The sequence below is a fragment of the Molothrus ater genome, chromosome 17 (genome assembly GCF_012460135.2).
Source record: "Molothrus ater isolate BHLD 08-10-18 breed brown headed cowbird chromosome 17, BPBGC_Mater_1.1, whole genome shotgun sequence".
Taxonomy (NCBI): Eukaryota; Metazoa; Chordata; class Aves; order Passeriformes; family Icteridae; genus Molothrus; species Molothrus ater.
The window spans coordinates 6,226,128-6,253,277 of NC_050494.2; the positions used below are offsets into that span (position 1 = coordinate 6,226,128).

Here is a 27,150-nt window from a genome sequence, read left to right on the forward strand (position 1 = left end):
CTCCTGCGCATCTCCTGCGCATCTCCTGCCTTCCCAAAGGGGAATTGAGCTGCGTGTCACCCTGGAACACTGACAGCGTGTCCCACCCACGCGCTTTTAGGAAATCGCATTCACCTTCTGACATGTAATTCTCTGAAGTTAAGGAGTTCAGGCAGGAGCCGTACACAGCTGGGTTACAAATCCCTCATCACCGGGCACTCGTGCACTTCTGAATTCCACAGCAATCTCCCTCAGGACCCAGCAGAGTGCCAGGGAATATGGCCTCTGCCATCATCACCTCTTGTCTGTATGGCCCAGGGGCTCTGTAAGCTCACTTTCACCCACTGAGATCGCACCCCAGCTGTTCTGGACGTGATTGTGCTGCTGAAACGCCGGATGAAAGCACACAGGAACCTCGAGCCGCAGGCAGTGAAACTCCAAAGCAGCTCCCCCAGCATCCGGCTCCACCCCATCCTGCACCCTCGGGAGGGTCAGTTGCGAGGCAATCAGAACCATCACCTTCACAAAAGCTTTCTGGTGGTTTATCACACCAAGAGGCCTCACCCGAAGGTCAGATCAGCGTCAGCACTGAGAATCTGCAGCAGCAACAGTTGGATGACTTGAACATGTTGAGTGCACCTGGACTTTTACTGTGGCTGGACCAGCTGCAGTGCCCTTTCCCAGAAAGACAGAATTAAACAAAAATGGAGACACCCCCGCAACTCATCACTGCTGCAGACCAGCCTCCTCAGCTCACGATTTCCCCAAAAGAGACAGCCAGGATGAGAGATGTTATGTGAAAGGACTAAGACAGGAGGGGTCTCTGAACAGGAGCAGCTAGCAAATGCAGGGATTTTTCTTCTCAGAGCTGACAATGCCATCAGCATGAGTCAGACTGGGAGTTGGTGCACACTATAAAATAATTTGTGTGGTATGTGCATACATTTAGGTATGTCCATGAAGGCTGAAGAAAATGACAAAGTAGCAATAATTCCAGACATGGAAGGACCGCCATGCACAGCCATGGCACAGGACAGAACAGTGGTCAAGCAACAGCTGGTTAGATTCTGTCCTAATGCCTTCATTGGTCAATAAAGAGCAGCCAAGTGACATTTTCCACTGTGCACACTTCTGTGTTGCCACACTCTGGGAGCAGGACCAAGCTTCCTTGAAGCTTTCAGGCTGCCTGGCTACTGCCATCCATCCCTTCATGTGCTCTTATGTCCAGTGCATCTCAGCTATTTTGCACTCTTGGTGTTCCTTTAGCACAGCCCAGTGTGAGACCTCTGGGTGTGCAGAGGTGAGGCCAGTTCTGTGCACAGAGTGGGTATTTAAAAGGTTCCCTAGAAAAATCTCTAAATGTAACCAACAGGCTTTTCTCATTTACAGTGTGTTTGACCCTACAATACGTAATGACTCGTGGCAAGTTCAATGGTTATTTAGAATTGCATTTAAGCTCTGCACTGGCAATGTACTACAAGTATGCCCTTGATGAAAAAGAGAAACAGTGTTTTCTCCTCCAAATCTGGGAGGGTGTGTGGGAAAGTCTCTCGTTAAAGGAATGAGTAACTCAGTATTTGTAAACCATGAATCAACTCACACAGTCCACAAACTGAAAACCGAGTACAAGTGGTGATTTTACTACCACAGGTTTCGGCACTACTACAGCAAAGACAACAGACAACCAAATGATAAAATTTTTTTTTTATTATTCACTTTTGAATTCTTTTACACTTTCCTGATTATTTTGTGTAAGGTGAAACTAGAACTGTTTAAAAGACATACACAAATCTAGTACATCAATAACCAGGTATTTCTTTTTGCTATACTATTCTCACAACCACGTGTGTGCTAGGCAATATAACCGTCACAGAAGCAAACTTTAGGCAGAATACTGGTCAGTAAAAACAAAGCGAAAAGAGCTACCAGATATACAGACAGGCTCGGTTCCACATTCACTACTGCATTTATCAAGCGCCAAGTATTAACTGCACAATTTGTTCAGCTAGTAGAGGGGAGTTTTAAAATCAGTGCATGAAATTCTCTTCAGCAGACAGATGGACAAACAGATGGATCCTATACCTAAGTGGAATGTGAAGGCAGGGGATGATACCACAGGACTGATAGGTGACTATTCCTAATCTTTTCCACTGCATTATTCACGCAACTCTTACTAGGTTTTGTTTAATGGGACATGTTTGAAACATGACAAGGTGAGGACGTTTGGAGCTCAAATATTACAAGCATTACAGATGTGTAGGTCTGCATTCCAGTATGAGATGGGAAATCCTGAATATTTGAGCCAGTACTTGAGCCAGTTTCCTGGTACTACCAAAGAATGGCAGATAAGAGCTGAAGAACACAGCAGCACTGGCAGCTCTTAAACGCCCAAGGAAGAAACCTGTCCTTGGTGAGGTGCAGGCCTCATCCACCATCCTGACATCACCAGGAACCAAAGAAAGGATGATGCATATGGGAGTCCAAAACTGCTTTAATGGAGTTTAAACAGGTGACAGGGTCAAGGATGAACAGAGTCCAGTGGGAGAATAAAGTGAACTAAAAGATGGCTCAGTGGATTACTTTAGAAGTTTTCAGGATAAATTGAGAATGGGAATACCATGGAGATTTTGATTTACCTAAGAGTAAAGTAATGCAAAAGTGGCAGATCACTTCATGGTATCATTCAAATTAATAAGGCCATTCAAAAAATTGAATCTTCTCCTATTGCAAGTCCATGGCAGCGAACCAAGAATATTTACTACTGAAGAATATCTAAATTGTAACTAGGTAAAAGTTATTGCTGTGGGAAGGGGCTTAGTCATGCATGTGGTATGAGCATGAAAGCACTTTGAGAAGTCAAACCCCAGTTATCTGCCAGTGTAGAGTTTGGAAATCAAGCTGCTAACTCCCCTGTTTCCCTCCTCCCCAAAACAAACCCCATCCCCAGAAAGACAGGATTGACAAAGTGAGCTTTTGACTGAAAGTGGTGCCTCAGACTAGGTTACAAATGTCTACAGAGTGTGCCTGTTCAACTACCTCATAGCAGTGTCCCTAACTGAAATGCCATACATTGGATTGTTTTCCTTCCATGCCCCAGTGTCACAATAGAATCTCTATAACTTTCTGTACAACTTTACAAAAGAATTGTACTTCAACTATTTTGGTGCCAAATTAAGCTCGCCAGAGTTACATAATTGATGTCTACTTTTCTACCAAGAAGAGTTTTGTAAAGTCAATTGCAATCACAAAACCCTTTATTATTATTATTATCATCACAGTGTTCAGTTAAAAATATAAACACGGTAATCGGAACTGTAAATGTTCAGAATAGGAAAGTTCGGAATGCCATTGGAATAACCGACCTCCGCTCTAGGTACACAAAACACCAACCAACCGGTTTTACCCCACAGACAGTTTTTGCTACGTTGAGGTTGTGAAAGTCAATGTACTATTCTTTTTGCTTGTCGCACAAAGGGATTATGTGTAGGATACAGGGTGACATTGAACATATAGTGAAGCGTGACAGCCATTAGTTCTCTCCCTCCCCAGCATCCCCTTCATCTCCCTGGTTTTCCGACGTCCATAGCTGTAAGGAAATACAAACATGTGTTTATGCTGGAAGCACAGTTAATTACAATTGTCAGGAAAGGGAAGACAGCGTAATTAGTAGTAGCTGTGCAATTTTCTCAGCTAAGAGCAATGCAGAACTGAACTTAATAGTAAAGCTGAAGAATAATAAACTAGAACATGAATAAAAGATAAGCAAGAAGCTAGCACAAGCCAGGAAGTTCCACATAAAACTGTTGAGAACAAACTCCACTCTGTGTTACAAAAGGAATCTGAGTTTGCTACAGCAGTTAACAAGTGATTCGTAGTTTGAACAAGCAAGTCTAACTGGTCTGGTTACAAAAAGCATCGCAGTTAACACATGCAGTTAACGCCTCAGAAAAAGCTTTTAACGGCACAGAACCGCATTAGCTTTCAGATGCTGAGTCCCACTTCAGAGTGCAGCAGCCTAGAGTGCAGTGGTTTGCCCCATGGTACTCACAGTGAGGTTGTCCCTAAGCAGCTGCATGATCAGGGTGCTGTCTTTGTAGGACTCTTCATTCAGCGTGTCCAGCTCTGCTATCGCTTCATCAAATGCCTAAAAACATAAACACAGCCCTTTCACACTCAGCTTCCTGAAGTCACTTCTGCTTATACAGAGCTTAAAATTTGCCACATTACTATCCACATTCTATAAAAAAGCTTCCAGTATTTTTCTTTCCCACCACAAGAAGAAATGTAAAACAAAGTGAGCACCAGATCCTAGACAGCCCAGGGAAAACAGAAGTCTTCAGGGATGTCCAGTTAAAAGCCCAGAAAAATGTTACTAAATGCCAATACCAAATACTGAAGAGGCAAGAGCACTCTATGCGTCATGCTGAAAAATGGTTCACATAGCTTGAAGTCATGTTTACGACAACATTTACAAAAAAGGGACTTTCATTAAAAAGTAAGGTCTCCCTGGTCTAAATAAGCAGTGAAAGACAAAGGTACCATTACTTGAATGAGTATATATTTATATATATTGCACATGAGTCAGTAGACAAGAAAATGGAACACGAGACTTTTCGACAGTGGGGAGGACGGTTTCCAATTTCTTTTCAAAACAGCAGAGGAAATCAGGTATGTTCCACTAGAGATTAACAAAGCCATTCTTCCCATCCATCTGTTGCCCTTGAAAATCAATACTGTGAGTCTGAGAGCCGTAGCTGCTATTTCTTCATTCAGGTTTCAAACAGATGTAAGCATTTTAACTAAAAAAGGCAAGAACAGCAGCAGCATTTTACAGCACAGCATCACTTCTTGCTACAAAGTCTTACTGAAGTGCATATTAAGAACACAAATATTCACCTAATGCCATATTATTCAAGTTACTACCAGACAATTTTCACAGACACAAAATGTTCCATTTAGAAGACTAATCCCATTTTAGGAAAAAGGCTAAGGAAAAAATGACTGGCTATTTGTTTTTCACAACCCATCACAAAAGCTCTTTTTGGTCTCTGGAGAGAGAGGCACACATGCATATGGATAACAAGGACATTTAGGGCTACAAAGACTGGCACACAGACAACACTTCATGTACTGGCTAAGTGCTTCAATTTAAATAAATATTTCACTTTAGAATAGCTAAATTAATTCAAGTGTTTTCAATTTTGACACAAACACATTCTAAGAGAATTAGGTGGACATTAAACAGAGACAATTTGTCTTCCCTGTCACTGGAACAGCTGCAGTAGCAAATTATCTTACCCAAAGCTAAGCTAGTCCAGCAAACCAACTTACCTGAAAATATACTACAATGACAACCATTTTATGACAGCATTTTTAAGGAATTTGATATGAGAAAGCATAATCATCTACAAAGTGCTACTGTAACCATGTAATTACCTCCTCAGCCTCCACAAAAATTGGTGATATGAAGAGTCTGCTTACCGTCTTTGCCAGATTACAGGCTTTTTCAGGAGAATTTAGGATCTCATAGTAGAAGACAGAGAAATTTAGAGCCAAACCGAGTCGAATGGGGTGTGTTGGCTGCATCTCTTTCTTGCTAATTTCAAATGCCTCCTGATAAGCTTGCTGGGAGTTTGCTACCGTTGCTGCAAAGAAGCAATTACAACCACATCAATACACAGTACATCCCTCTACTTCACTGGGGAAGCAATTATATTCCTAGCCTAGACTACCACACCACCAGAAATTCATACAATTACCTATGCACATACACTTCTTTCAATGTTTTTACAAGCAAAAGCCTTCCACTTGCTGAACAACTAATGCTGAAATAGATTTTTTAAATAGAAACTTAAAATAAAATTTATTCAACAAATTCCAACCAATCTGAATGGACACAAACTCTACTCAAGTGTTCTGGTTTAAAACATTCATTTTCAGCCCAGCTGAAGAAGTCACAGTTATCAATAATAAATCCAGACAAAACCATATGGGGAAGAAGAGGTAACTAAACTGCTGTAGTTAGGTCATGAACTTTGTATTTCAGGTTGGCAAAGCCAACAGTCCCTTCCCAGCTGATGAGTAACAATAAGCTCCATACTGACATCAAGCTAAGTTTGCAATTCATGGACTACATCAGACACTCACAGGAATTCAGACAGTTCAGCACTGCTTTCCCATTTCAGAATTTATGACTTCAGAATCCAGAAGCCCAATATATCAAATTTGAATAGAGAAAGTTTGCAAACAGTGAAGACTTGAGCTGAATTCATAGTTTACACATAAGATCAAACAAACGAAGCATTTTCTATGAGAAAGAAACCTACATTCTCCAGGAAAATGATTTTACACTGCCACATATGCTTGAAAACTAGCTACTGTGGTCAGGGGCTGCAAGCAGAGTTTGACTGTACTGATGAACATCTGTCAATTAATTTCAGTGATGTCTTTCTCCAAAAGTGACTTGCACTGCACCTATCTTCATAACTACAGAGCAGCAGTAAAAACAAATAAATACAGGATGTTGGGGAAAAGAATACAAGTGGGTTTTATACTTGATTCTGCTTGCTCCACAGAGAGAGAGAGAGATTTCATTTCTACTTACTTTGCTTATTGTCCCCAGATGCCACCTCTGAGAGGTATCTGTAGTAATCACCTTTCATTTTCAAATAGAAGACCTTGCTTTCTGGCTGTGTGGCATTGACAATAAGGTACTTATCCAGGAGTTCCTGAGAAACATTAAAAAAAAAAAGTAGTGTTTCCTGAGTCATAAAAATAATGTCTGAAACAGAGCCTTTGTTACAATGGTGAGCATGAACTGTTCAAACAGTAACAATGACTTCTGTCATGACTTACGCAGACTCCTGTGTTAATCTCTTTGCCTACTGCTGTCTAAAGTCTGGGAAAAAAACCATAAACTACTTGTAGCCTAATCTATGGAGAGCTGAAAATGTGCTATGTTGATCCTACCCACAATTCCCTCCTGCAGGATCTGAAGGCTATCAGGGCTTAAGCCTGCTGATGCAAACCCACATCCATGACCAAGCTAATGAAAAGCAGCAGCTGGAAATTAGCACATCTGGTCACTTTTGCTGCCACAAATTTGAATTCTGTGCAGAGCTGTGAAATTGTCCACAATAAACTGATTCTATCTCCAGCTTCAGCTGAAAAGTTTGACAGTGGCATAGGCAGCACATGTGCACTCAGAAAGAGATGCAAAGATTGACTGACATCATCTGCTCCTGACTGATCTTATGCAAATGGAACAAAAATAAAAGGAATCCCTCCTGTCTGAGTGAAAGAAAGAGCAAAATCAGTCTGGAAGAAGAACTACACACCTTCTCCATTAAAAAAAGGTACTAAACAAGGCTCAGGACATCAGCATTCATTAATTAAGTAATTTAAAGAGCAGGCCTTTTAGCAGGGCTCATGTCAGTGCCCCAGATCTAAATTTGTTTCCATGGTGAACCCCCTCCAGCCAGCAGCCAGGGGTCTTTAACATGGCCTTGCTTGCTATTTGCTGCTAAAAAAAATACACTGTTTTATAACAAATATTCCCTAAGAAGCAAGCTAAATGACTTAGCTCCATTCTAGGAGCTAGAATTGGACCCAAATATGTAGCTATGTAAAATTATTCCCCTGCTAAGGTGCTGCAGTGTCTACAGCACTACTAAAATTCCTTAAGTCTCTCTGAAGAATGCTGCAGTACTAACTACTGTTATTTTTGCTGTTGGATTATTACCAGAACATCATTGCAGATATCCTGCAATTCAGCCTCAATTTTCTCACGATATTCTTTTCCCATCTGCTGTTTCTTCTCATTTCTCTCTGTTTTCTGTTCGATGCTGGAAATCACACGCCAGGACGAGCGACGGGCACCGACCACGTTCTTGTAGGCCACGGAGAGGAGATTCCTTTCTTCATTGGACAGTTCATGTCCCTGCTCAGTGACAGCCTTCATAGCAGCAGCCATGTCATCGTAACGCTCGGCCTGCTCAGCCAGCTTGGCTTTCTGTACCAACTCACTTTTATCCATGGCTGTCCTGCAATGAGCGAGGAATAAAAAGAGAGAAAAATGTCTCCGTGGTCTGCACTGGGAAAGTTCATGCTGAAGCAGATCTCACAGTTAGTAATAAAAGGGAAATCTATCAACTGTAATAAAGTAATACAAAGGGTTTCTTTTAAAGAATGTATTTGACCTTTTGCCAAATGTGTATAATTTCCATGTGTAAATGACTAATGACAATCCTGAAGATATGAAAGCATCATTCTTCAAAATGCAGCAAAAGTCATTTTGGTATTAAGCACAGTCCTATGTGAATCTCTCCTCTTTCTACCAGCCACAGCTCACTCAGCTGGGAAGATATTAACCAAGAAACCACCAGGTTGCTGGGGCTTTTTCAGGTTTGTTTGTTTGTTGTTGCTGTTGTTGTTTGTTTCCCTCCACTGCAGTACAAGAGCAACTACTTAGGAGCACTGAAACACTGGACAGCTCCTTCTGATACTGAAGATTTTTGCAAAGTTAGAGGAGATGTTTCCGTGGGTTTACATAAACCATACCCAGGAAAGCTGTAGTGTTGGCAACTGTGGAAAGTGCATTTATAATGTTCTGCCAGAAAATAATGTGGGTTATTTTACATATGCATCAACATACACACAATGGACGACTCTACACAGCTAGGGTGGCTGCAGTCTCGGGTTTTCAAGACCTTTTAAATAACATTGACATTCATAAAATCTGAATAGGACGTGGCCCACACAATGGCCACTGCTACAAAGCAAATTGCTTTTATGGAATCAGCTTGTTTATCATTTCTCATAATGCAGTTTAGCAACCAAAGCTGTGAAAGCACTTCACATGGCCACAGGGTCACTGAAGAGCTTATGCGAGGGAGAATAAATAAACCATCCAGGGCCAGGTTCACAGGAGAAAGTAAAGCAGCTTCTTTGCCTTTATCAAAATAGACCTCAATACTTCACAAACTTACAGACAACCCAAATTAATCTGTAAAATTTCTCCAGGTGAGCAGGTTCAATTTTGACACATCCAGAACTGTTATTCTCATCAGTACCAAGCATAATTATCCTCTCCCACTCCTAAATCCTAATCAGGGCTCTCACTATCCAGGTAAGTCGTCAGGCTGAGACTTACAGCCTAAAAACCACTTCTAAAACAAAAATAAAAAGCAAACAAGAACAGTAAGTTTTCATTTGTATTTCACAGACTTCTGTTCATTACAGAAGCACCTACAGTCCTATTAGAAAGAACCAACACGCTGAAAGAGATTGCTGCAGCCTTTTCCCTGGCTCTCATCTTTGAAGATTCCAGTCTGACAGGCTTCTGATGGAGAACATCTTGCACACTGCTCAGCTTGTATTCTACTCCAAGGATCACCTACCACACTATTAGAGAGGAAAACCAGTCCCCTGGAAAACCAAATCCTCAAACAGGACAATGAGACACAGACCCAAATTCCAATTGTGATACATCCCCAAATTCACACACTGCTCACACTGCTGAGGATGAGTCCTAACTACAAAATTATTTTGAGATGAGCACATTCTGTACCTCCAGCTGACGATATTCCACTTTAGCAAAAAAGAAAAATCACCCAGGATATCAAGTCAAACATTGTTATTTCACATAAAAGTTCCTGAAGTAAACCCAGCAACCAAATGTACCTGCTCTGTATCTGCGAGTCACACTCACTCCTGCTTGTGTTTGATCCTTTATAGATTCTAAGACATCCATCTCCTTAAGGCACTCAAAGGAATGACAAAGAATACTACAACCAGCTTCCTGGAAAGGGATCTTTTACTGGTAAATAAAGTTGGGCTCTGGTTCAGCTCCATTTCAATTGCTGTGTTTGAACCAGTGGATTCTGGGTCCTATTGAAAGGTGCCACACAGACTTCAGATCAAAGCCCTCAAATTTGTTTTCATGACAGGGTGACTGTGGGCAGCAGAGTGACAACTTGTGGTAAAGCATGATTCATTTGGTTCTCTCTTCTCCAGTAAGCTTTTACCCTGGGGATATTACCATTGGTTTCCACAGGCTTATCAAACAACTAGCTCCTGATGATGGAAAAGGTTAAGTGGGATTTGTGATGTGCTTTGTTTCTTCCTACTTTAAAGGCTATCACAGCACCAATGCAGAACAAGCCCAAGGAAATCATCAGACCATTTCCCCTTGAGATAGCCCATCCCACTTTTCCCTGTTGGGTCTTTCAAACCTTGTAAACCATTCCCTTAACTCAGCACTATTTGCAGACTATGTGCTCAAGGCAGGAAGTAATTTGTGAGTGGCATTTCTCTAGTCACTCACTAACATCTGAACATGAGCAAAGTACACCTGAAGAATGCTTTTTACATTACAAGAGCCAACTTTAAACAACAGGACACTGAAACTAAACCGTTTCAGAGCACTTTTAGTTTCTTCGTTGTCTGCACAGCTTCTAGAAGTATTTCTACTGCAGACATTTTATCTTCTCCTCTTCTTCTCATGGAATGTGATTGTTATGTGGAAGCAGACTGCTTGTTGAAATGCAGAGGCAAGCAGCTTCAACTGAGTTTACATTTTGCCATTGAAAAGTCACTTAGTTTTATCTTTGAGCTGCACTTTGCCAATAGTGGTGTAATCTGTAGACAAGTCATCTGTGCAGAATTCTGTTTACAAACAATATGGTTTAGTTTTGAAAGGGTGCAGTTTGTTTTATCAAGCTCACTAACATATTTATATTTAGATGCAAGACAGTTCACAGGAGTCAATTGGTTCATATAAGGACACATGAAGGAAATCACAAAGGGAACTGCACATGAAGGAAAACACAAAGACCTAATGGATAAAAGAGATCCAGAAACCAGTTTAACATATCAATTATACAAGTAAAATACCAGCACAAAGATTAGAGTGTTGCTTCTCATCAAGCAACTTTCCTCAGCAATGTAACTAATTTATGCACATGAAAGTCATTTATGCATATATGAAACTCAAACTCATCATTAAAGATGGAGCTCCCGAGTGCTTCACTGGCTTAGTTTTGACACAAGAATTCAGTGTACAGAGGCTTGATTTTAGTTAATTTGTGTTAATATCTGTACTGTTAGCTTGCTATGAAACACAAATATTATTCAGTAACATGGATTTAACAGAACTCAAATGCAGTAAGAAAATCATTGCCCACACCAAAATATCTGCCAATGACAGTAAGCCTACCATTACTTCCTTCCCAGGATGCTGCATAAAGGAACACTTAAAATCCTCATTTGATTCTCCATTGCTTACCTTGTTAGAAGCTTGGAGAGAGCTTTGCAGAGCTATGCTGGCTTGAGCTCCAAAAGAGGGAAGTGTTTGCCAGAAGGAAAAAAGATACAAGGAAAGGAGTGATGTTTGAAAAGGCAAAGAAGCAACTATCAGTTATAACTGGTCCCTCCCAGAGAGGAGATGAAAGCCACACTCTAACAATGGACCAGTGTGCCACGGTCTGAAACAAGCAAAGCCTAGAGCTAAAAATACACCTAGGCCACACACAGAAGCCATCTACCAAAGGTTACCTGCAGCTAGGAGCAAAACACACAGAGGTGATGAACAGGAGGCTGACAGAATGGTCTATTCTAGCACTGATAAAGCCATGCCATGGTGGCAAAGGGAAAAGAGGGAAGATGGAAAAAGGAGCAGAGACGTGCAGATCACAGCCATGGAGGAGTCCTGAAAGTTGCCTGTTCTAAGCAGAAGATTCTGATATTAGATGCATTAACACAGTTCAAATTCTTAAGACACTGTCTTCTTAAGAATCTGCCTGACACGACTTTGCAGCCCTCGAAAAAGTGGCTGGACACTGTTCACAATAAGGAATGCCAACCACTGCCCAGCAGTCACAGCCAATAGCACCAGCTGACAGAAATTTCAGTCACCTGAAGTCCCACACTCAAAATGCAATTTTTTTACTATTTTTTCCCCTCAACTCCCATACAGCCTAGAGTTCTTTCAATCTCTCTTACAAATGCAGAAGAGCATGTATGCAGGCACTGTAAGTTACAAGTGCTTACTCACACTCCAGAAAAGCTTTACACCCGTGTGGAAAAGACTGAAACGCATCACAAAGCACCAAAGGTGAAGGTCAGGACCTGCAAAACTCACTAGTTTGTAGCTGCCTGCATCTTTCAGTGAGTGGAAGATGCAGTGAGAAGAGGATTGTGTGGCCAGCCTGGGAACAGCACCTGGAATCAGGTCCATGGATCTTTCAAGAGTGGATGGACACACAAAACTGGAGGTTTACATGCCATTAACAGCTGAGGGGTAAAACATGCAGCTACTGTACTCCAGAAGACTGCAGGATTTTGAGAACTACAGCTTACTCCTTAGCACTTATTCCATCTGCTCTGTAGCCTTTATTGGCTCCCATTCATATGGGCTCTTTAGGACAAAGCCAAAATGAATCAGAACTAACTGTGCTTAAAGTCTGTAAAAATCAAATGAAAACTGACACTGAAAATAATCTGGCTTATATAACATATTGAACTGACAGGACAATACTAATAAGCTTACATTGGTCTGAAGTCTGCTGCTCTTGATGACCTGTTCTTCTGATGCTAATTAATTCATTGATTTTTGTGCACTGTTTTTCTCTCTACAGCAAGCATGAGAATCTATCAGACCAACACTTCCACTTTGTAGAAAAGAACTGGTGAGAAAGCAGTGTAGTTATTGGTTTGACATACTGGTCCCTAACAAGTTGAGCAGAGCTGCAGGTAACCAGACCTGCATATTTCACTGTGAGAAAGGAACAAAAGGAGGTTTGGTGAAATGGGAGGCAATCATACCTCCCAGTCATAAGCTCTGTAAGTCCACTCAAATTCTAACAAAAGAAGCAGCAGACTGGTACAGAATTTGCAGTTCAGTATTCAAACAATATGTGAACACACCTTATTTGATTTCTGGACAGGCAATTCATTCTGAAAATAAACATTCACGTGAGGTGAGTGGTATCTCAAATTACAGTTCTATAACTACAGAGAGTAAGAGTTCTGGGGACATAATTTCTAAAATAAACAGAAAATCATTCTCCACCATTCAGGTACACACATGCTGACACAAGTACCTGCATGATGGGGATAGCATTCCCTGTCAACTGGACAGTGCTTCCAACATTTATTTTTTATAGGAAATTGAGTGCAACTCTTTCAGTTGAGTGCAAGGAACCTTCCTTGCTTTCTTGCAGTATGAGGCATTTGATTTTATTGGTTGTGTTTCTCTAGATGGTTCTCTCAAAGGCTACCATGGGTTGTTAAATAACTGATTAGAAAATGAATGGCTCTGTTAAGATCTGAACAGCAAAATCTTCCTGTCAGAAGCTTGGGTATAACAAGTTCAGTAAAATATCCTGCAAACATAATGAGGGAAAAAGGAACATGACTTCACAGCTGTGATATTCTTGCTGACCTTGTGCAGCACATAACTTCAGCCTCCTCTGCATCTACCCTGGCCTTCAGCTCAAATCTCTATGCAAATGTTGAGATAAAATTAACATTCTGTAAAGCCATGCCTCACCCTGCTCTGGCCATCTGCTGCCATCATTACTTGTTGCTTCGTAAAATTGAATAAAATGACACTCAATGGTTTTCAGTCTCCATAGAGAATTATAAAATGCCTATCACCACTACCAACAGCATGTGGGGACATCTCAAATTTAGTGACAGCAGCCTTGCTCTTCCTAATGCCAGGCTGAAAAGCAGAGCTCTGCTCCTGCCTATGGCCCTTTGCTCAGGACAGCTGCAGGTGGAGACATGCTGGCACTTCCACAGCACAACATCCCCACATGGCAACACCTTTTTGTTCCAACCAAAATTGGTTTTGGCTAGAATCCAGGTGGAAATTGTGAGTAAACCCAAAAAACCTTCCCCCAGGCATTAAGTTCATGCCAAACTAATGTATTCATATCACAGGTAAATCAATTTTGTTAATAATAAACTGACAGTATTTATATTACAGGGTGGGGCAAGAAATGTGGCCATGTAACAGACACACTACTGTAATGCCTGGTATTAGGATACCACACGGATCAGAGCAGGAGCTTTTACCTCATTAACCAAATAATTATTTACTGAGCTCCTCCTCATCCGAGTTTATTCACATGCATCACAAAAGGCTGCATACTGGCACAGGCCCGCTCAGGAAAAAATAAAACGACTCAACATCAAAATAGCAGAGATCAGAACATGCGGTACTGACATAATGAGGTTGAGAAAACTGCACCAGGCCCATCTGTGCAACGAGTCTATCACTTTATTGGTACCCATTTAATAAACAAAATATGATACAGGGGATATTTTTGCAGTCCTTTAATATGAAGGGAGAAAAAGGCACTTGTGTTCTTGTTTTCTTTTCTAGACCAGATTATATCTCATTATTGCTTTAAAATAAAAGCTCATTTTTTCCATATAAAATATTACAATTTCTGACTGAGGTATCCTGTGTTAGTGAACATGTGAAAACACAAATATTCCTACAGCCACTGAAGATACAAACCATTACAAACGTTGCCAAAGTCTCTGATACTTTTCCATGGGAATTTAGCTTTTATGGTGCTACATGACGTATTTTTTTGTTTTCCTATCACTGGAAATTGTATTTTAACTATTAATAAGGAATCTATCTAAAAGCAACCGATCTATATTGTGATCTCTGCGTGAGATGCATTTATGCCAATACAATGGTTGTGTACCACTGTTATTTCAACATCCCAATTAACACCTGGTTATACATACCTCAAACAAAACCCATAGCCATTAGATCTGGGCTACTGCCCAGCCTTTTTGTAAGCTGGGACTGGCTTGAACCAACCTTCTTTCCCTGTGGAGTCCTCCCTAAACGCATCCCTATTCCCAAATAGATACGAATGATCAAAATCGGAAATTAACAAACGCATTTTGTTCCCTTCTAAAGCGCTCATACAGGGCCATGACCACCTACGTGGGCCGGCTCACGGGCACGGCCACGGCAGCTGCGCTCTCCGGGCTGGGCACGGAGCTCCCGGCGTTGGGAAGCCCGGGGCCGGCCCAGCCGTGCGGCGGTGTCGGCGAGCTCCGGGCAGCGCCGCTCGGGGCCCGGGGCTCGCAGCCCTTCCTGCCGGGCGGGCCCAGGTGAGCGCGGCCGCGCCCCGGGCACCGAGTGACTCACCGGGGCGGGGCGGGGCAGCGCCGGCCGCTCGCCGAGGGGCGGCGCCGCCCGCCCGAGCCCGCCGGGCGAGGGTCGCACCGTTACCCGGCCCGAGGGACGCAGGAGCGGGGAGGCAGAAGCGGGGACCCTCCCGCGGGGACCCCCGCACGGCGCGCCCGCCGCGGCCTGCGGCTCCCCGCGCGGGGTGGAGCGGGCGGGGGCAGGCCGGGGCGGGCCGGCCCGCGGGTCGCGATGCCGATGCCCCGCGATGGCGATGCCCACCGCGATGGCGGCCGCGGGCCCTCACCTGGCGGCGCGCGCGGATCCCACGGGCGGAGGCGACGGCAGCGGCGGCCGCTCGCACGGACACGCGCACACACCCTGCGGCGCTCGGCCCCGCTTCCGCCGCGCGACACGCCCCTTCCGGCGCCAGGGGGCGCCACCGCCCCGCGCGCCGCCCCGGCGGGACGGTCGCCATGGCGACGGGGCTCATCCCGCCCGGCCCGGCCCGGCCCGGCCCCGGGGCTCAGCGGGGTGACCGGGGCCCGCCTGCCGTGTGAGCGCACCCCGAGCGGGGAGAACCCCCCAGACACGGCCCGCGGTGCGCTCACACCCCCGCACCCGCCGCTCTTTGTCTCCGCGGAGCTCCCTGGTGCGGCGGGAAGCGCTGGGGTGGGAGTTTGGGCAGGGGGTGCTGCGGCCTGGAAGTGCAGCAGTTTCTCCGGCAACAAAAGAAAGAGTTTCTGGTTTTCTTGCCTTTTCGCACTGCTGTTCTTTGGCTGGACCTCACGGTAGTCACAGAATCACAGGATTGATTAGGTTGGAAAAGACCTCTAAAATCATCGAGTCCGACCTATAACTGACCACCGCCGTGCCAGTTAGAGCGTGGCACGGAGTGCTGCACCCGGCCCGAGACACCAGCAGGGACAGTGACCCTGCCACCTCCCTGAGCACACCATTCAAAGGGACATAGAAGGGACGTATCCTCGGAAAACAGGAACTGCGGTTATTCTGTGCACCCTCAAAATCAAATTTCACAAATGCTTTGAATTGCAAAATCACCTTTAAATGCTGTTGTAGTAGCAACTCTTCCCTACAACAGTGGCATGTTTTCCCTGAAAAATGTCTTCCCTTCAGCTGCATGTTTTCACTGAAAAATCAAGATCCTTACTGGCTAGATAAGTTTTTTGCAACTAATAAACTACATTTTCTAGGGAAATGGCAAAAGAGAACATTTTTGGGCCATGAGGAGAAGTCTAGCTTGGTCTCCAAAAAGGAATCCAAGTAAAGTGATTCAGTTTTGTAATCCATATAATCCTTTTGGATAAGAAGTGACAGGACACACAACTCAATTGCGCTGCACCCAGATCTCAAATCTATGGCAGCAGCACTCGTCAGTGTTATTATTTGGGCTCAGTTCAATTACAGCATCCCAGAGTCCAATTTTCTCTTCTACTTTCAGATACAGTCCTGGGCCCGTCAAAGTCACTGTCAGATTCCTTTTTGGTGATGGAAGGACTTCATTAATTTCCTGCTTAGTCTCAGTCCAAAGGTTAATTACTTTGGAAAGTCAGAAGGAAAATTATTTGGCACCCACAAGTTATCTTAAGCTGCAAACACTGATTCAGCTCCATTAGTTGCTGTCATCACTCTCTTTTTTCTTTTCTAGGCAAAACTTGTTTTTTCCCCTGATCTTCCCCATAGTCCTTATCTTCTCAGTTTCTATTTGGGCCGTTCCCAGTGCTCTTGCTGAGGCCTTGGGGGTGCTGATTCATGGCAGAATTACTTGGTTTTGACACTCCTTGCACTCCTTGCCTGCATATCTGTGTATCATACTCAGTTTGCAGAGGTGTGCTGTCGACACCTGTTCATTTAGACTCCCACTGTGCCTCCCTCACCCTTCTCCCCTTCCTGCCTGTGTTATTACAGCTCATGCCTCTTACTTGCAGTGAGATGCACTGAGCTCCTTTCATACAGCTCCTCCAATTTGTCCACACAAAATTCTCATCATCACCGCTGAGGTGCTCGCAGTCCTTCTCAACTGGTACTTTTGGAACATGCAATCTCCACCACGGTATCCAGGTGGGACAGTTCCATGCTGTGTAGTCATGGAGGTGAAGCATCACCCTCTGCTTTCACTGAGCTCCTGCAGCTGGGTCCCTGCTGGGTCAGAGGCCACTGAGACATAACTGTGTTAATGATACAGATCATTCCTCCCTGAGCTCTTCCTACCCTGGGGCCTTCCCAGTCCTATGGCTGCTCTGGTGCAAGAGATAAGCAGGGCACCCTATTGTAAATAGGGTCTACTGATGAGGGAAGATAATGATGCATCTGGCTCTATGTTCTTAAAAAACTAATTTATTACTTTATTATAGTATACTAATAAAATACTATATTAAATAATATTATTTAATATAATATTATATTAAAAATACTATACTATACTAAAAATACAAAAAAAACCCCCTACTAAATACTAAAAAAAAATAATGAAAACTCGTGATATTATACTATATTATATTAAAAATACTATACTATACTAAAAAATAAAAAAAACTTACCAAATACTAAAAAAAAAGAAAACTCATGATGTTTACTATATTATATTAAAAATACTATACTATACTAAAAATACAAAAAACCCCTTACTAAATACTAAAAAAAAAAAATGAAATCGTGATATTATACTATATTATATTAAAAATACTATACTATACTAAAAATACAAAAAAACCTTACTAAATACTAAAAAAAATAATGAAAACTCGTGACTCTTTTCAGGGTCCCAACACAGCTTAACCCTAATTAGTCAATGAGTTAAAACAACTCACACCAAAATCCAATTAAGCAATCACCTGTAAGTAAACAATCTCCAAACACATTCTAAATAAACACAACACAAGAAAAGCAAATGAAATAAAATTTGTTTTTCTTTTCTCTAAAACCTCTAGCTGCTTTTCAGCTTCCCAGAAAAAAAAAAATCCTAAACGAAAAAATCTTGTCCAAAAAATGTGAATACCACAGCACCCTGCAGTTCCTCCAGGGATGGTGAAGGCTGATACCAGCAGCAAACCTCAACTCTGGAAAAGCTTGCACCAGCAGCAAGGTTCAATGTGTCACCTTTCAGAGGAGGAAGTGCACATCAGCTCAAAGGATCTAAAACAGGAGACACCAAACTCTGTGCAAGAACAGCCTTTACCTCAGGGACAGGCTGGATCCATGAGTAAACAAGCACAACAGAGAGGCCAGCCTGCCCTGGCTCTCCAGCAGAAAACATCCTGCCGTGTGTTTTTCCAAAGAGCCACATTTCAGGTAGATAAGTGTGAGATATAAATGGAATTTGGCTTTAGCAGCTGGTCAGTGTTAACCCTGTCACTGCCGTGGGGAGCACAGAGCAGCTGCCCTGAGAGAGTGCTCACAAAGAGTAAACCAGAAGGGAGGAGATCACGGGATTTGCTCTGAAAGAGGAGACAGCTCATGGCCGAGGTGGAGTCCCTTTGCTGGAGGAGAGGTTCTTCACAAGGACTGTGAGACCCGAACCCTTCCCTGGATACACCCCAGGCTTCACCCTTCAAAGGAGGCTCTGCCGGCGGCTGGGGCTGCAGGGACACTTGGTTCATGTCTTTTGCAAATGATTCACTAGAGAGAGAGAATTTCCATCTCCAAACCACTTCTCTAGCACTGAGTTAGTACTTAACATCAAGAGCAGGTAGAAGAAGTGGAACAAGCTCTTTGACAAAGGTGTCAGCTGCCAAACAGGGAGGGCTGGCTCCCCTCCCGTGCGAGCAGCCGTGTCAGAACATTCTGATATCTGTTCCCAGCAGATGGCACCAGAGCTCGAGTGCTCCAGTCTCTGATCTCGGCAGCCCGTACCTGCCCTCAGGTGTGCGGCTGCTGGTACAGGAAAAATGAACCTGAGATTTGTACTAAAATAAGTGCATAAAGCTTTGTTCAAAAATGCATGCTGACCAGTCGCTCAATTTTTGTGATTTTTTTTGGTTTTGGTCATTTGTGTTGAAAGTTGTAGGTCTCAGCTGCTGTGGGTACCAGAAGCAAACAGTTGATGGCAGTGCATGATCGCTGTCCCTGCAGCTGATCTCTCCCTACAGCCTGAGTGAAAAACGAGGGTGTTTCACTTCCAAGCTGTACGAAAGACACTCACAAAATGCAATCGCCACCAACTGAGTATATTTTATTTCTTGACTGTTCTGGTACTCATTTTCCCAATCTTCTGCTCTGTGTATGAGAGTGTACAGCCAGATGTTTCAGTTATTCTAAGCTGATCTCCCAGATCACTAAATAGTGGATTAGGTGATGGATCCCACATGGAACTGGTGTAGTGGTTTGTGGCAGCTGACACAACTGACCTGCTGGAGCTGACAGCTGGGATGTTCACCAGAAGTCTCATCAGAATATTAAGAATTCCATCATTTGCCAGTGCTGTTTGTGGTGTGCTTTGAATTGCACATGATGGCTCTAAGAAAGGAGACTTGTAAGAAATCAACAAGGAACGTGAAAGAGCAAAACAGTATTTTTAAAATTAATATTTCTGCAATAGGAAATTTTAAAAAGCTCCAAGGGAAAAAACTTCTGCATAATGTCATGTATTTTCTGTGTGCATAGGCTGCTTGTGACATTACAGACTACTGGGATGAAATTAAAACTAGAGTTAGGTTAGTTAGAACTAAAATTACAACTAAACTGGGCTCAAGCATAAGCATTTTGCATAGGATAGAACTATTAATAAGTTTAATTAAAGCAACCTTTAAAGCAAAGAGCATCAGGTTTTCCTCATGGTCCCTGCCAACTAAATGCTAGACTAAATAATACTTTGTTTGGGCATCTTTCAGTCCTTCCTTCTGTCCAAGGAATGCAAGTGGTTTAGTGCAGCTTCTCTATTAAATGTGATTTGGACAAAAGTCAAATGGTTGTTTTAATTTGAAGGTGTTTAAAGGTCTGAAGGTGACTTTAGAGAACTCAGTTAAGAGCATAATTGCAAAGCAACTTACAAGAAGTAACTGTGGGAGCATGAAAATATAAATGACCTAAATAGTATAAAATAGTATGATGGGAAATGTGGTTGGAACAAATGTCTTGGATGGGATAGGAATTCAGCTCCAGGAATGCAATTTTGGCAGTAGTGCCCCAAACAGAGAATGCTATTTCTGGGGAAATGCACTGAACTTTAGGTCATGAATTAAACTCAGGTAATTTATGTTCTGCTCATAAAAAGTGGCAGTGTAAAAAAACAAGGAGAAATGGAATGGAATATATTGCTGTAAATTTTGTAGCTGCTGGGACCTGGAGAGTCAGTGTGTACTTCTGATGCCAGGTAATGCCTAAGAAAAATTCAAGCCAAGGAACACATAGCAAACCCTTCAAAACTGCCAACTCAGTGACCCTAAGGAAATCCAGTTTCAAAGCAGCATATGAAGAGAGGTTTGAAGAGGTGACTTCCCAACCCCTGAACTTTATTTATTAGCTGTTTCTGAGAAGCTCTAAAGAAAGGCAAATGTCTTGATATTTTGAAATTGCATGGCATGTGTTCATTTTCATAGGAAACTCTGATCTTTAGGAAATACCAATATTATTCCATTTCCTGATTTCTCATTCTTTTCTCTTTTGGTATTTAATACCAGTCTGCTGTGTAGAACTTCCAAGCCAGTGTCTCTTCCAAGCCTTGGCTGCCTGGGTCCCACAGAGCTCCAGCTTCCTCACAAGCAGCTATCTTCAGGTGCCTTTGAAGTGGGATTTCTGCTAGAAAAGCAGCTATGGGAGGAATAACCCTCCCTGGGGTAATGACAGGTAGGTCGGCTACGGTTTTGATGTTTCACTCCTCAGCATGTGCAGGATTCTTTATGGAAAGATGGAATTCTTTATGGAAATTCTTTATGGAATTCTTTATGGAAAGATGCAGCCAGATGAGGAGCCTCAGCTTGGCAGAGGGATGGGTCCCTTTGGGATTTGGTGAGATCAGCTTGGACAAGTCCAGGCCCCTTATGGAAAACTGGGAGAAAAATCTCCTTAATACACAGAGTGGTGGAGCTCCTTCTTTGGTATAATGCATAGGGGAGCCTGGCATGACGTTTTCTCTGGATGTCTCTGGGGAAAGGCAGCTTCTCTCCCAGCAATATGGATCTGTTTCAGGCCATACTTCAAAGTCCAGCCTAGGTTTTTGGTGTTTGCTTTTCTCCTTTTAAACAGGAACTATCCAAAGGGCTAAAAATGTGAGTTTAAAGAACTATACAAGCTGCCTGGAGCTCCAAAGTGTTTCTTTATAATTAGTATAAATGCATTAAATATTTAACCTTCATCCTGTGAAAACCCTGACTTTTAAAAAAGAATTTACAGCACAGGGTGGAGTTTTATCTGCTCCTAAATAGGACAGCAATTTCCTTCTTTCCATTTCTGCCCCAAATCCCAAATTCCAGAGTGCAATGAATCAATTGCAGAGGAGGGGATGACTGTTCATCCACCTCCCCATGCAATTGACTCTCAAAAACTTGATTTTTCTCAGACGAGTCAGGGTGAGAGTTCTGAAGTAGCACAACTCCAGCTGGATATCTATTCTTTATTCTGGCTTGTGCTTCAAGGTGTCTTTTTCTTAATAAGCACCTACCACTAGACTGTTAATAGTTTAACAGTTCACAGCTTCCAAGGAAATGCTTGCCAGCAGTCAGAGCTGGAAAATAACTCAGAGAATGGCATAGGCCTGATAAAAGGATTAATAAATCATAGCCCTGAGAGCTGTGAGTTCAGTTTTGTCTGACACTGGCTCCATGGATTATTTTGTGCATTCAGTGCTCTTAATTGCTTTTTCTCCCCGGAAGTTTGTGTGCAGCTCTGGGATAGATTTGGAGAGTTTTCCCAAACAAACTGAACTAGATTTCTTCCTAAATTATATTTAAACTCTGGTCCTTACAGTAGACACTTTTATTTGAGCTGTACTGAGGGGGCTGAAAAACAGAGAGGGGAAGGAGTGACACGTCTTCTCATGGCAGAAGTAGAATATTTTTGCAGAATAAAACTGCCAACCATTTCAACCTAGCTCTGCTATTCCACTTTTACTGGAATTGTTCCGTCTGTTTCTCTGAAAATGAAAGTCTGTTTCTACTCCTGCCACCTGCTATTTCCATATGAAAAAGCTGTTTGGTTATAATGAAGGTACCATTTCTCCCAAGGGCGAAGTAAGGACATTTCATCACACTGCACTTCCTGAAATTTCACTAACCAGATTCAATATGTTACTAGATTTGATCTACTTTTCCACAAAGCTTAAAGCCTTTAAGGGAAACCTCAAGTTCTGTGTGAGTATTTACAAAACAAAATGTCATTTCCCTGCTGAACTGTAAGACAGTCTGATCTGGCAAAACAAAAAAGAGAATCCAAAACCAAGATTCACTTTAGCTTTGTGACTTACTCAGTGACATGCTTTTGGAAATTACAATGATTTCCAAGCACAGAACATATTTTTATCCCCGGCAGAATTCAACAACAGCATAAACAAAAAGTTCCTTCATGCTGACCTTGATGTGAGCAGTGGGGGGCAGTTGAGATGGCCAGAATTTGGGTTCCTGAGCAAGTCAGCATTTTGCAGATTCATTTGTGTTTTTAAGGAGCTGTTTAAACAGTCCCTTGACTCCAGGAGGAACTCTCCAAATGAGTCACTTTTGACATCCTTTTAATGAACCCTTTGACATCATGAGCATTGTTCTCCTGCTTTCCAGGAACAGAGCAAGAAAACAGTCTGAAGGCTGATACTGGGCCACCTGAGTTTCCTCAGCAGGATTCCTGGAAAAGAATCATGGAAAATTGATCCTGCTCTTAACATTTGTACAGCTGACTCAGTATCTAACCCATGACAAACTGTACTCTGGAGTACGTGACACCCAGGAGTTTATAACAAAATTAATTTGATCTTGCAGACCTGGATTCACTGCAGGAGATTCCCAAATGGCTGATAAAGGATTTGGCAAGGGAAAGAGCAGGGGGTCTGCCCTAGGCCATTTGCTGCACTTTCAGCTGTGCCTCAAGTCACATTTTCAGAGCAGTGCAGACACAAACATGAATCAGAAAAGATTGCACAGTTACAAAGCTCTTTCCAGCACTGAATCCTTTTTCCTGGTAGCGTGGCAATCTCCTGGGCTGAGATACACTCTCTGCTTTGTCCAGGGCTAATAGGTATCATCAGGGATGGAAAGGTACAGGCTGCATTGAAGACTGAAGAGAGGACATAGCTGAATTTTTTCTCAATCCCCAGAAAGCCATCAACTGTGACTAGAGCTCTGGTCAGGATACTGCAGCTCCTTGGAGACTATCCAGGCTCATAAAACACACCAGGCCTCTTGCTGCTTCTTTGACTCCTTTAGGTTCCAGTCTAAGTTTAATCCTGAAAGAATAAGGATTGGGGCTCATAGCAGACTGAGGCTTTCTTGAAAATCCCAATTCACACTTCTCTATTAATATTAAAGATCTGTCTGGTTTTTACAAGTCATCTTTATTTCGGGCCTGATTCATTTATCAAATGCTCACAGATCAGCCAAAGGCCAGGGCAGTACATGGGAATGTGTTAACACATTCACTCTTGGATTGCCAAAACATTATCCAATTATCTATGCTAATGGCAGCTGCTTGGAACATGGCAAGCCTTTAATACAGAAAAAACTGTGGGAAAGAAACAATGAAATGAGAACAGCTGAAGATGTCTTCCCAGGCTGGGTGAGACAGAGATGCAAAGGAATCATCACAAATGCACACCTAAACATTTTGCAAACATGAATATATCAAGGGATGAAGTCTTTGTAGTCCCAGGAATAGAAGCAGTGTGTGTCTTTTTGTTTTAAATTGGTTTTCTGACAGATTTCTTGGGGGAAGCACCACAAAACTGCTGTAAGCCCTTAACTACAAGTGCTACCAGCCACTAGATGTCCCAGAGCTGCACTCAAACTGCACCCATCAGCTGCAGACAGAGGGAGGGCAAACTTGGCAGTGCAGGAGACAAGGTATAATTTAACAGACTCACTGATTTGTCTGGAATCAGCACATATATGTCCTTCTTTGGAGCTTGTATTGTACCTCTGATGGTGCAAAGAAACAAGGGATCTGAACACATGGATCTGAGGAAGAGTTTCCACATCCCAAAGCTGGTCTTTCTTCATTTATTGTTACCTTAAACAAGGGTACAGCAACACTGCTGCCACAACAGGAAAGCAAGGAGGGGTGGGAAAGCTGACACTTCAGTGTTAATGAACTCCTCAGAACAGCAATATGGAAGAGCAGAAGGCAAATATTTCTGATCTTGTCAAGCTGGTGTAACTGTGGGATCTGCACGTGCACATGAAGGTGCAATGTCAAGTTGCTTTTCTTTTCCTGTTCCTCATTTGTGGTTTAGCATCTCTGCTCAGCAAGCTGCAATGATGCAAGTTTCTCTACACACGTGCGCTGTTCTTTGCACACTGTTTCTCCCTGCATTTAATAGCTTTGCTATAATGTTCAGAAGTGTTGTGATTCTGCATTTGACTCAGGAGAAGGTTGTGAACAGCTCACTCAGAGGAAAAAATCCAGAAAATGGCTCAAGCATGGCTTGTGCTCATTCCATACAGAAGTGGTTTAGAAACATTCACTTTTCTGACATCCTGATGCTCACAGGGCCTCCTTCAGCATATGTTTAACCTCCCTTCACCTCCAGTTCTTGGCTAATTCTTCTCTCTGAACAATCTTTATGATGATCAGCCATATCTCTGCTTGTATGAAGCCTTCTGCAGCACTGGAGTGTTGTGTTAGGGCTCCCCTATTTCTCTTCTCCATGTTGCTCTGCTGCTTGATCCATCTGATACAGCCCAAGCAGAACAACTTTACCTGACATGCACAGCATACCCTGGCCCTGCTCTGAACACACCCCTCACACATGGTTGGGATTTTGGGGTGCTCAGAAACCCTGGGGAAAAATCCTGAAAGCCCAATGCTCTGCTTCCTGCTTGAAGTCATCTCCTACACATGATTTTTTCCTGTTTATCAGGGAAAAGAGAAACTGTGCTCCTGCAATGCTCCCAAATCTGCCTCTTTCCTATGGCACTCACTTGCCACACAATTGTTATTTCTTCTCTGTCAGAGCAGTAATTTAATAACACATGCCAGGATCCAGCCAGCATGTCCAATAAAGGAACAGAAGCAATTTAATGTGATTCATGGTCAGGACTAATCATGACACGACTAATTCTTTGGCATTCATTCCTTGGAGTAAAGAGTCAAGGAAAAAAATATATTCTTGATTAGATTCTAAGAAAGTAGAAGAGTCTACAACCTCTTCACAGGCAGAAAGGAAGGGAAATGAATCCAGGACATAATTTTTTTTTTTTTTGTAAGTGATCCCCTGCACTGCTGGATGAGGAGGGAGAAAGGATTGTGTCAGAGAACTGTGGTGCTGCCACTTGCCTCCTCTAAACCATTCCTGCCAGAGTGTAAAAAATTTCAGGAGACAAGGCTGGATGTGACAGTAAAAGGTTCTTGAGGTACTGTGGTATCTTGCTTGCTTCCCCTTGATACATCAACTACTAAGCAGGGTGAGATAGAAATGGGGTTTTGGATGCAGAAAGGTTGCATGGGGGCATCTGCTCTCCATTCTGGTGCAGAATGGTGGTGTCATTTGTGCTTGGCAGGTCCTGAGGATGAATGAGAGAGAACTAATGAGAACATCAGAAAGAAACCATTTATTAATGCTTCCCTTGCTAGGAAAATCCATCGTGTCAGTCTCCTGTTCCTTCTACCTTACTTACAACTCTGTGACACTGGGTGACATTTTTATCTTAGTCATTTTATCAAGGCTGTGAGATAAATCACTACCCAGTGCGGGAAATGAGCTCAGCAACATTTATAGCAGTGTGGGGGTCTCATGAAATCTTAATTTAATGACCTTTGAGTAAGAACAGAGCCAAATATACACCCCTGTCAGGCGACCACATCCTGGACTCAATCAAATCCTGCCATCTACTGCTCTGGCTGTTCTGATCCTGTGCTGCACACTAGCCCAGGTCTCAGGTGATCCTCTGCTTCAGTCTAATGGGAGTGCTCAGAGAGTTCATTTCTGCAGCCAAAGCTGCAGGCAAGAGGGATGAAACCCTTTCACAGGTGTGGGAACTCAGCACATCGTTCCCGATGTCCAGAGATGCCAGGAGAACCCTTGGGGGTCTCGAAAATCCTGGAATGTTGCCAAGAGTGTTTGGTGGCTTGATTTTGATCCATCCACAGAAGTAACAAGAGTTTGAGGACAAGAGAATCACTTTAGAGTAAAAGGTGTAAAAGAGACACATTTAGAGAGTGAAATATAGACTTTAAGGCTTTTGGTACAGGGGGGTTATGGAGACAAGATGGAGGGATCAGGGCGTGTCTCGTCCTTCTTTCTTCTTCTTGTCCTCCATCTCCTGTGGTGATGTTGGCACTTGGGGATTGGTTTATGGTGAAGGTGCACTTGCCAACCTGGGTGAAAAGCATTGGAAAATAAAGGTAAATATTATGTACGTAGATTTTAGTATAAAAAGACATGACCGCCCCGTGGGTGGTCAGAGAGTGCCTGTGACTGCCTGCAGATCAGACCTCTGTTGGGCAGACAGAAAATTTTGTAGATAAGAAATAATAAACAACCTGAAGATCGAAAAGCTGAAGAGTCCAGACTCGTCCTTTGAAACGCGTGCCACCCAAGAACCACCCTACCCGTGTTGGGGCAGAGACAGACAGCCGGACCGGACACACAGAGTGCAGCAGTGCTGGTGACAGAGCTGTCAGTCAGCAGGTCTGCCAGGCAGCTGATGGTTAACGCCATCTAAAGGCAGGAGAGGCTGCAGCCCTGCTCTTCTGAAGCCTGTCTGTGACCATAGGAGCCACAATCAAGACCTGTTACAACATTATCACATCACAGTCATCTGACAAAGCTGTCATTTTGCACTTTGGGGCTGGAGAAGCCCCACGATGGGCATTGTCACATCATGCATAGATTGAGGCAGCCAAGCCTTGATCTA

At 43.0% G+C, this 27,150-nt stretch overlaps 1 protein-coding gene across 1 annotated transcript; it reads right to left on the reverse strand.

The window, feature by feature from the left end:
* Positions 1 to 1,668: 1,668 nt before the first annotated feature.
* YWHAB (tyrosine 3-monooxygenase/tryptophan 5-monooxygenase activation protein beta) lies at positions 1,669 to 15,550 on the reverse strand. Its single transcript, XM_036395501.2, has 6 exons — positions 15,444 to 15,550; positions 7,721 to 8,021; positions 6,584 to 6,707; positions 5,461 to 5,624; positions 4,028 to 4,123; positions 1,669 to 3,565 (listed from the first exon to the last, which is right to left on the reverse strand). Exons 2-6 carry the CDS (start codon positions 8,012 to 8,014, stop codon positions 3,509 to 3,511), a joined length of 735 nt encoding a protein of 244 aa, XP_036251394.1. The 5' UTR covers positions 8,015 to 8,021; positions 15,444 to 15,550; the 3' UTR covers positions 1,669 to 3,508.
* Positions 15,551 to 27,150: the final 11,600 nt, after the last annotated feature.